We start from the raw sequence: 9,653 nt of genomic DNA, 5'->3' as shown, positions 1-9,653 counted from the left end.
CTCACATCTCCTGCCAGCTGGAGAGGTTCCTCAGGTGGTAAAAGTAGACTTTCTCCCAAAGCGGTTTTGTTTGATTGGCAACTCGAGTGTAAACAGTAGATGAGTTCAAAGTCTTCTTGGCTGAGCTAAACCCACAGAGTTTATGATAAGGACTGAGAGAGTGCTAGCTCATGCAACTGCTTCCTCCAAAACAGGCTCCAGAGTTATGTAATGCTTGGACAACATGCTGCTTCCCAGTGACAATTTTAAGTTTTGGCAGGTACTAAAGGAAATAACACAGATCCAAATTTTGTGGTAGATCTGTCTTAACTGTCTGTAATCCCTACCTCATTTTAAAGGCACAGGATGTGGAGCTAAGTGGAGGTGCGTATCCTAAATCTAATTGTACCACTGACTTGCAGTGCTGTTTTGTTTCTGTAAAACCAAGCAAGCACAGCTTATCTTGTTACAAGGCAGTGAGATGAGGATGGTCTCTGCTGGCCTTGTTCCAAGCAGCCGCAATTGTTGACAAAGGGAACAGTGTATCTGGTAAAGAGTTGAGTGTGTGCAATGTGACTGGCACAGGGAGCAGTTGTCTGTGGAGATGGTGTGTCTTGTGGAGAAGGCTAATGGTTGGAAATGCAGGTGTGATGCCAGCAAAGAAAATAAAGGACAGTTTGTGGGGATGGCCTGGTCAGAGGGGATTTTGTACTTTGTTTCTGACATAGCAATAGTTTGTGCATTCTTGAGTACCTGCCTCAATAGCACGGACTTTCCTACCTACACTGCAAAGCAGTGCTGCCTTTTGGGAGCAAACAGCATGGAAACTCTGAAGATGGATACAGTCCAAGAAGCAGCTAGAGTAGACAAAAAAAAAATCTGCTGGCATGCCCGGCCCAAGGTCACCAGTTAGGTGATGAGGTCATCACCTAATTCACATGGGCACCTTGGCTTGCTGAGTTGTAGTCAGGACAAAAGTGATGTTGACCTGACTCTTCTGAGAGCCAAATTTGACCCAGCAGGCACAGAAGAGGATCAAAGTGCATCAGAGTGGCACGAAGCCGGGTGCTGTATTTCTCTCAGCACTATCTAAACGTATACTTTTTACTGTGTTTTCACCAGGTCCTCCACTACAGCTTACAGTGAAATCTGGCAAAAGGGACTCCTTGATGGTGATGCACGTTAGGTCTTGACACAGGCTTCTTTAATCATCTGCTGCCCATCCCAGCAGCACCTGCTCTCTGCAGAGACTCATGTACTGACCGTACTCCTGCTCCCCTCTCCAGAGCTCTCACCATGGTTAATGAGACCCAGCATTCCTGCAGTGCCAGCTCCAGCTCCAGGTCTGATGGTGGCAGCAGCAGTGGCAGTGAGAGCTCCAAGGACAACTCCCGCTGCTCTACCCCTGTCCTCGACGCCGACCGACACGAGCGGCTGCGGGAGAAGATGCGCCGGCGGCAGGATGCTGGAGACAAGTGGTTCTCCCTGGAGTTCTTCCCTCCACGCACAGCCAATGCTGCTGTCAATCTCATCTCCAGGTGAGCACTGCAGGGAGAAGGGAAGTATCTGTGGTGGAGGGCAGGGAAATAGCTTACATGGCAGGCTCTGCCCCATGCTCTGTCTCCCCTTCTAGGTGACGAAGCAGGTAATGGGGCTGTGCTTTCCTGATGAGGAGGGTAATGGACACCAAGTAACTTGTCTTCCTTGGAGGCTCTGAAGAGTTAAGTGTCACGGTGGGATTACTGAGGGGCCAGGTAGTTTCCCCTCTCCCGTGCCCTGGGAAGATGGAGTAACCCCAGTGTTGTGTTCTGGCTCTGAAGCACAATGCTAGACCAGAAAAATACCTAGTAAAAGCAGAAAATAGTCCTTGATGGACAGTGTGCCAAAATCTCTGAAAGAGATTCCCATTTCCTTTCAGTATTCATCCAGCCACTATGGTTTGTGCGTCAGTATTACAGGTTCAGTCTCTGACACAGGTGTCCACATCTACATGCTAAATGAAAGCTGATAGGTCTCAGCAGAGCTAGGAGTTGTTCTGGAGCCCCAGGAGCCACCCTGCATGGACTTACCTGGAGGAGAAGAGGGTATTTCATAATTCTTTTTGTAATTGCTACATGCCAATGCCATATGTTAAACAGAAGGGTCTGTTCCACCTTGGAGCAGGGGAGAGTAAAGTTAGGGAGCCCTTGTGGCCTCCACAGTTCAAGCTGGCAACAGGGGGCTGCAGTATAGTCTCCCATCTCAAAAGGAATGGGACTTGCTGTCTGTCACAAGCTGCATCAGTCTATTAGAGCATGCAGGGAGAAAGTTTGTTGTACAGAGAACACCTCAGTTGCCTCTTCTAGGAAATCATAAGCTCTTCCCTGTGGAGCCTTGAAGGATGGCTTTCCTTATTTACATCTGCCATTTGCTAAACTCTTAGTGCAACAGTTTTGTGTGTTAACTATCCTGTTGCTGTCATTGAAGCTCTCTCTGCCTGCTGCTGGAATTCTAGAAGTGGGGAAGATATTTGAGGCACAAGGAGGGCATTTGGCTGCCTGGTGTAGGCTAACATAGCTCTAAACCCCACAGGTTTGACCGCATGGGAGCAGGTGGTCCCCTCTTCATTGATGTGACGTGGCACCCTGCAGGGGACCCAGGATCTGACAAGGAAACCTCTTCCATGATTATTGCCAACACTGCAGTGAACTACTGTGGGCTGGAGACCATCCTGCACATGACATGCTGCAACCAGACCAAGGATGACATCACAGGGCATCTGCAGAAGGCCAAGCGGCTTGGGCTGAAGAACATCATGGCACTGCGTGGAGGTGAATCCTTCTGTCCTGTGATGTGTAGTGCAGTGGCTGTGCTGCAGTCGTGTTCAATTCCAGAGTAAAAACAGAGAAGATTTAGGGGCTTCTTCTGCAGGAATTAAATGCTGAGACTGTGTTTCACCTGAGCCTTTTGTTAGTCGTCCCTCCAGCTCAAGGGCAGACAAATCCAGTCCATAGGTGAAACTGCAGATTTGGGAGTTCATCTTTGTCTTCCTTTTGATACCAAGAAGTTTTTACAGAGCTAGCAGATCTCAGCAAACAGTTGGAGAGAACTGTGGATTTGTTCTCTTTTCAGATCCTTCTGGTGAGGAATGGGAGGAAGAAGTAGATGGTTTCAACTATGCTGTTGATCTGGTTAAGCATATTCGCAATGAATTTGATGATTACTTCGACATCTGTGTGGCAGGTAAATGCCTTCTGTTGCAGACTGTGAGATTTCCCTGTCTCAGGGAAATCAGCTCAGCTGTGCCTCCCTGGACCTGTGCTGAGACAGTACAGTCAGATTGGATACTTCCTAATATCTGCATGTTGTCCTGACCACATTTTTCTTGTTTTATTCCTCTTCTGCCCGAAGGCTACCCCAAGGGCCATCCTGAAGCAGAGAGCTATGAGGCAGACCTGAGGCACCTGAAGGAGAAAGTCTTTGCTGGAGCAGACTTCATCATTACACAGCTTTTCTTCCGACCAGAAACCTTTCTCAAGTTCATGAAGGATTGTCAAGCCATTGGCATTACCTGCCCCATTATTCCTGGCATCTTCCCTATACAGGTGAAATCCAGTAATTTGGATTTGGGGAGGGAATAAGGATCGAGGATGTTAGGTGTTTGTGGGTCAGATCCTGAGAGAGGTCTGTAAATATCCTCCACAGAGTTTCAGGGAAGAGACTGCTGAATGTAATAAATCTGTAGGTGGCTTGCCAAATTAAACTCCTAAGTAGCTAATAACAAGTTGAAAACAAGTTGGTTACTTGTGCCCATATGGCAGAAAGGGATCTAAAGAAAAATGACCTGCAAGTCCTGAGGTCACTGTCAGCAGGCTGGGCTCAGGCAAGGATGTGGGGAGAAATCACCTAAAGTGATATGACCTGGACTGTGTTGCCATCCTAGAGATGGGGCCTGGGAGTAGATTCCAGGAGCCCCAATTCTAAATCTCCTGCCACAAAATCAAGATCAAGTGCCTGTGTTACTTGGATGGCAAAAAAGGGTCTTGGAAAAATGACAGTCTGCATCCTCATGCAGGGCTACCACTCCCTGCGCCAGCTGGTGAAACTCTCTAAACTGGAAGTTCCTCAGGAAATCAAAGATGTGATTGAACCCATCAAGGACAACGATGCAGCTATCCGGAACTATGGGGTGGAGCTGGCAGTGTCCATGTGCCGGGAGCTGCTGGACAGTGGAATGGTGCACGGGCTCCACTTCTACACCCTCAACAGGGAGGTGGCTACCACCGAAGTCCTGAAGCGCCTGGGCATATGGAAAGAGGACCCAAGGTAAGCAGAATGTGTTGGCTTCTGTTAGTTCCACTTTTGCATCCGTCCATCCATCCCATTCTGCTGAAGGTACAAATAATGGATGGGTCAATACCTCTACTCTCCTTTTTTTCCTTTTTTATTTTTTTCCTTTTATCACCTTTTGCATTTAGTAGTTTGCCCTTCCTGCAGTTCTCCAACAAAAGGTGGAAGGAATAGAGGGGACGGCCAAAGGAGGATTTGTTTTAGTCAAGTCGCTTTAAAGTAGGCATTCTGGGACTTTAAAAACCCAGAGCTTAGAGCTGCCACTTGGAAGAAGCATGTTTTTGTTGCCCATCACAACCCCTTACAGGCTAGGGGTATGCTCTCACTGTGGATTTCTAGGGTTCTCTGCAGCTGAGAAAAGGAATGTGGACTTTTCTCTGAGTCCACAGGCTTGAGCACAGATAAGAAGAAGCAAAGGAAAATTGACTTGCCTGTTTTTATTTTTCCTTGAAGTAGCTTCCCATAGTGCTTTGCCCTTACCTTTTCCAATTTCAGGTGTCAGTCCTGTACCTTAACATTAAATAGACCCTATTGAGCATTGTGTGAGGGAACTGAGTAGGAAGTACTTTCCTTAAAGGAAGAAGAGTTTCCTGTCCTACTTCTTGACAAACAGAACTCTTCTCAGCCCCTTATTTCTTCCCTGGGGCAAATTGCACCATGGGAAAGGCTTCCAGCCTTTAGTGGAAAGTCATCAGAGGAACTATGTTAACATCTGCTCATCCCCTGCAGACGGCCTCTGCCCTGGGCAGTCAGTGCTCACCCCAAGAGAAGGGTGGAAGATGTCCGGCCAATCTTCTGGGCCTCCAGACCAAAGAGTTACATCTATCGAACTCAAGAGTGGGATGACTTCCCCAATGGCCGATGGTAAGCTGTCACCTGCAGTAAGGCAGAGCTGTGGTAGGAAAGCCTGATGTCCTGGGCACACTTGAGGTGGCCTTGTTACAAAGTGATCCCCCGTTGCTTGGATTTGAGTGACGTGAAGCAAGATGTTGAGACTTTGGTGTCTAGGTGGGTTTTGTTGTGTACTTCTCTTGCTGGTTGGCTGTCTTCCTACATCACCAAATCAGCTCATCTTCCTCAGTGACTTCAGGTCTGTGTCTTCTCCTCTTACAGGGGTAACTCTTCCTCTCCAGCTTTTGGGGAACTGAAGGACTATTACCTCTTCTATCTGAAGAGCAAGTCTCCCCGGGAGGAGCTTCTGAAGATGTGGGGAGAAGAACTGACTAGTGAGGAAAGTGTCTTTGAGGTGTTCACATGTTACATCACTGGAGAACCCAACAGGAATGGGTACAAGGTGAGTGAGAGCCCAGGAAGGGATGGTCAGTGTGTCACAAGCAGTAGTGCACATTTCCTCTTGCTCCTGGTTTTGTTTTTCTAAAGAAGAATTGGCAATTCTCTATGCAAAAGGATTTGCTGACACACTGATTGAAGGAGATCCAGCAGCCAGAGATAAGGCTCAGCATAAAAGGAAAAGTGCTACAGTATGACAGGACCAGTATTGATTTACTTCAGCAGTCATTCTTACAATTGAGCATTTCCTAACCCTTGAACTAAACCTGGGAATTCTCTCCTGAAGCAGGTGTGTTTGAGACTATCAAGGCACTGTTGAGTTCCTTCAACACCCAGATAGTAATCAAAAGTTTGTTACATCCATTGTGAGCCATCCTTTCTCCTCATGGTAGGTTACATGTATGCCTTGGAATGACGACCCTCTTGCTACTGAAACCAACCTTCTGAAGGACCAGCTGGAGAAGGTCAACAGACGAGGAATCCTGACCATCAACTCCCAGCCAAACATCAATGGCAAGCCATCCACAGATCCCATTGTAGGCTGGGGGCCCAGTGGAGGTTATGTTTTCCAAAAGGTACTGTATTACTCTGAGCTAGGCAGCAAAGAGTCTGATCTGCTTTGGTCTCTGTTAGGCTGGGAGGTCCTAGGCTTACATCCACATAATCCTTCTGCCTGTGCCTTATCTTAATGCATTCTTGGTGAAATGAGGAAAAGCTCCTTTGGTGTCTCAAGAGCCATAATACCATCTCTATGGCTGACTTCACAGCTGTGTGTCCTCTACCTTAAAACATCTATTGAACATCTGTAGAGTTTCATGTTTTTTTTCTCAGCAAGTAATTATGGGTAACTTATTTCTAGAGCAAGACTGTGACATTTTATACATACGTGTGCCTGCCCCTTGCATGTGATTCAGTGTTGCACAAAGCACCCAGATTTTTCACAAAATGGGAATCAGTGAGGTAGTATCTCTACCACCCAGCATCTCATGATGATAAAGAGGTATTAAAGAATTTCCTGTGTCCTTCTGTATGGCAGAGGTCTCTGCAGTTGCCCCCAGCCCATGTGCTGTGCTGTTCAGACAACTGTTCCTTCCCTGGCCTGCAAACAGTCATGCCTGCCATGCCTGTCTCTCCCCCTCAGGCATTTCAGGCCCTTGAGCCTTGCCTAATGGCTGTGATAAGAATACCCCATCAAGGTGAATGCCAGGCAAATAGCTCATACTGGAAAACAAAGCACCCTTGTTCAAAAGAGATCCAAACTGGTAAAGCCAGAGACCAGCAGATGGCAAATGCAGTTATATTTTCAAAGGAAAAAATTCCCCTGAGGTGAGGGAAATCCATCATCTCACAAAACATCCAGGAAATGGGGGGAGGGGAAGCAGTTGTTGGGAGCAGCCAAGTACAGAATTTGGTTGTATAAGCATATGAGAATTGTGAACAAAAGGTGAGGACAGGGAGTGGTGCTTGGGAGAGCCCAGCTTAGACCCCTAAGTTCTGCTCCCACCAGGCTGGGCTGCCTTGGCAAGACACTGCTGTGAAATAAAGATTAAGCTCAGGCTTCTTCCAGGCATTCTGGCAGACTGCTTCCTTGTGCAGCACTTGTGGTCACGCTGGAGTTCATTCCCGCTTATCTGCTTGTGTGGATGCAAAACAGGAAGCGTGCAGCTTTCTTGAGTGCACTGTTCCTGGGCTGTTCCCGCTGCTCTCCCCAATTCTTTTCTTCCCTAGCTCACTAATTTAATCTGTCCTTTGCTCAAGCCTCTGTAATATGTGTTTCTGGGGACGAACATACAAGGCAGCCCAGACTCTACAAATGTTGTTGTTTACCTGTATTTGTCCAGTTCTGCCATGATTTAAGTCTCTTGTTTCTCTCCCCCTTCTCCATCCCTCCCTGCAGGCATACCTGGAGTTCTTTACCTCCAGTGAAATTGTCATGGCACTGCTCAAAGTGCTGAAGAAGTACGAGTTGAGAGTGAACTACCACATTGTCAATGTCAAGGTAAGGCTGTTACTCACAGGACGCTTTGCTTTCACCACCTTATGAGAGAGACAAATACCAATATTCAGACATGACGGCTGATGGAGAGAAGGGAAAGTAAAGCAAGGAAGCTGTGGTGTGCAGCAGCTATCTGGTCCCTTAACAAGGAGAGGGTAAATACACTTTTTCCAACTCACTCAGTCTCTCCTCCAGCAGTTGCTTCAGAAAGGTTTTCCTTCCTTTGGCAGGGCCAGAATATCACCAATGCTCCAGATCTGCAACCCAATGCTGTCACTTGGGGTATCTTCCCTGGAAGGGAGATTATCCAGCCCACTGTAGTGGATCCTGTAAGCTTCCTCTCCTGGAAGGTGAGTTCTCCCCTTCTGTGGATACATTGCTGTGATGCCCTGGAAGTTCAGATTGTCTAGTTTAGTTTTAGTCTCTTGACACTCCTCAAAGTTGAGGTCTGTTACTATATTGGCTTGCAGAGGTACAGGTCTTACTCCTCCTGCTCCCTCAGCTCCAGCAAGAGCTGTTCCAGACTCAAAGCACCCAGTAATGGGGCTTGAGAGCCACTGCTGGCACTGTACCAAGCCTCGGAGTGCTGGCCAGGGGCTGCTCTTCTCTCTGACACACACAGGGGCAGCATTGAGCCGTCCATTGTACTGCAAATGTTTCTCCTTTCAGCTCTGGGCACTTCCCGCTGACTGGAAAGCACAAGGCTCCTTTCCCCAACTCTTGCCGTTTTTACTGAAAAGAAACAAGCCACAGTCTGGCCAGTCATGTCTAAGACTGGGTATCCTAAATTGAGTAACATGAAGATGTTTCACAAGTGCCAACATTTTTTTGTTCCTGTGGCAGGATGAGGCCTTTGCGCTGTGGATTGAACAATGGGCCAAGCTCTATGAAGAGGAGTCACCCTCTCGTATGATCATCCAATACATCCATGACAACTATTACTTGGTCAACCTGGTGGACAATGACTTCCCACTAGAAAACTGCCTCTGGCAGGTTGTGGAGGATACTTTTGAGCTGTTGAATTCTCCAGCTCAGCAGTGAAAATGCTTCTAATCTCTTCCTCCTGCCTTCCACTGACTTCAGGGAAAGCAGCAGCTCCTGTGCTGACAACGAACACACTCCTAAACCGTGATCAGGGTGGTGCTCTAATCTGCCCACACTATGTGCTCTTCTGGCCCCAGCACAAAGGCTCCCTGAGCCATTCTCACTGAACAACAGCCAGAACTACCTGAACCTCTGAGCTGAGGTTCCAGACTAAGCCCCAAAGGCCAGGGTCTGCAGGAAGAAGAGCTGCTACACTCAAGGTTATGCTAATTACAGTAACAGGAGAACAAGAGATTCTGGTAACTTTCCCATGCCAGAAATGCTGGCAGGAGGACAGAAACACTCCTGTGTCAGCTGTACCTATCAGCAGTTACCAACCTGGAAAAGAAGGTCAAATTGTTTTTATATTGCACTCCTAAAATGTATTTCTTCATAGCTGATCATCAGGCACTTTTGCACTCACTCCAGAGGAAAGTTCAAATTTTCTTCCTGACTTTTCTCCTTGTATTGTATTTTCTGTCTTCTTTTTAATAGGACCATGGGAATTTCCATTCTGGATAAGACTAAGTAGGAATCACACTATTTCCTAGATTACATACAATACAATAAATACATACAAACGTCTCTTGTACTAAGCCATGTTCTAGTAGCAACTTAGGTTGTTTGCTAATTAATCACCTGGCACAAGGGAAATCTTTAAGAAAATCAGTTGTTTGTGGGGCAGTTCTGCCTTCACTTTCAATGCACGTCCTGAGTATGGCCCAAGCTCCATGACAGAGCAGAGAAAGCTTAAATCCTAGAATTTACCAAAATAACCAGTACATTATTTAGCTCAATTCAGCAAGGTCACAGTATTCTTTTCCAGTGCCTGTAGGGAAAGATAAGTTTAGATCAGGAAAGATAACCTATTTTTCCTGACCTAATGACTCCTAACAGCCTTAGGCCCCACGCATTGGAATAAGGGGCTGGGGAAGCTGCTGAGGCTGCTTTGTGTACTTTAACAATCCTGCAAAGC

At 47.1% G+C, this 9,653-nt stretch overlaps 1 protein-coding gene across 2 annotated transcripts; it reads left to right on the top strand.

Annotated features, from left to right (window-relative positions):
- The first annotated feature begins 1,260 nt into the window (after positions 1-1,260).
- Positions 1,261-9,395, top strand: MTHFR (methylenetetrahydrofolate reductase). 2 transcript variants are annotated; one of them, XM_062507801.1, is made up of 11 exons: positions 1,261-1,517; positions 2,551-2,789; positions 3,091-3,201; positions 3,370-3,563; positions 4,034-4,284; positions 5,038-5,172; positions 5,422-5,602; positions 5,991-6,173; positions 7,496-7,597; positions 7,825-7,944; positions 8,438-9,395. In XM_062507801.1, exons 1-11 carry the CDS (start codon positions 1,276-1,278, stop codon positions 8,633-8,635), a joined length of 1,956 nt encoding a protein of 651 aa, XP_062363785.1. In that variant the 5' UTR covers positions 1,261-1,275; the 3' UTR covers positions 8,636-9,395. The 2 variants fall into 2 exon arrangements, with proteins under 2 accessions (XP_062363785.1, XP_062363784.1); XM_062507800.1 differs by lacking the exon at positions 1,261-1,517 and adding an exon at positions 1,943-2,063.
- The last annotated feature ends 258 nt before the right edge of the window (positions 9,396-9,653 follow it).

This window comes from Cinclus cinclus, chromosome 23 (assembly GCF_963662255.1).
Source record: "Cinclus cinclus chromosome 23, bCinCin1.1, whole genome shotgun sequence".
NCBI lineage: Eukaryota > Metazoa > Chordata > Aves > Passeriformes > Cinclidae > Cinclus > Cinclus cinclus.
Note: the sequence above shows the minus strand (reverse complement) of the source record. Positions and strands in the feature narration are given on the sequence as shown.

Bases quoted from the DNA above. Each gene is read 5' to 3' on its own strand.
- MTHFR (XM_062507801.1), top strand. From the start codon at position 1,276: ATGGTTAATGAGACCCAGCATTCCTGCAGTGCCAGCTCCAGCTCCAGG. The intron at 3,564-4,033 runs GTGAAATCCAGT...ATCCTCATGCAG, and splicing joins CTGGCATCTTCCCTATACAG to GGCTACCACTCCCTGCGCCA. The intron at 5,173-5,421 runs GTAAGCTGTCAC...CTCCTCTTACAG, and splicing joins GACTTCCCCAATGGCCGATG to GGGTAACTCTTCCTCTCCAG.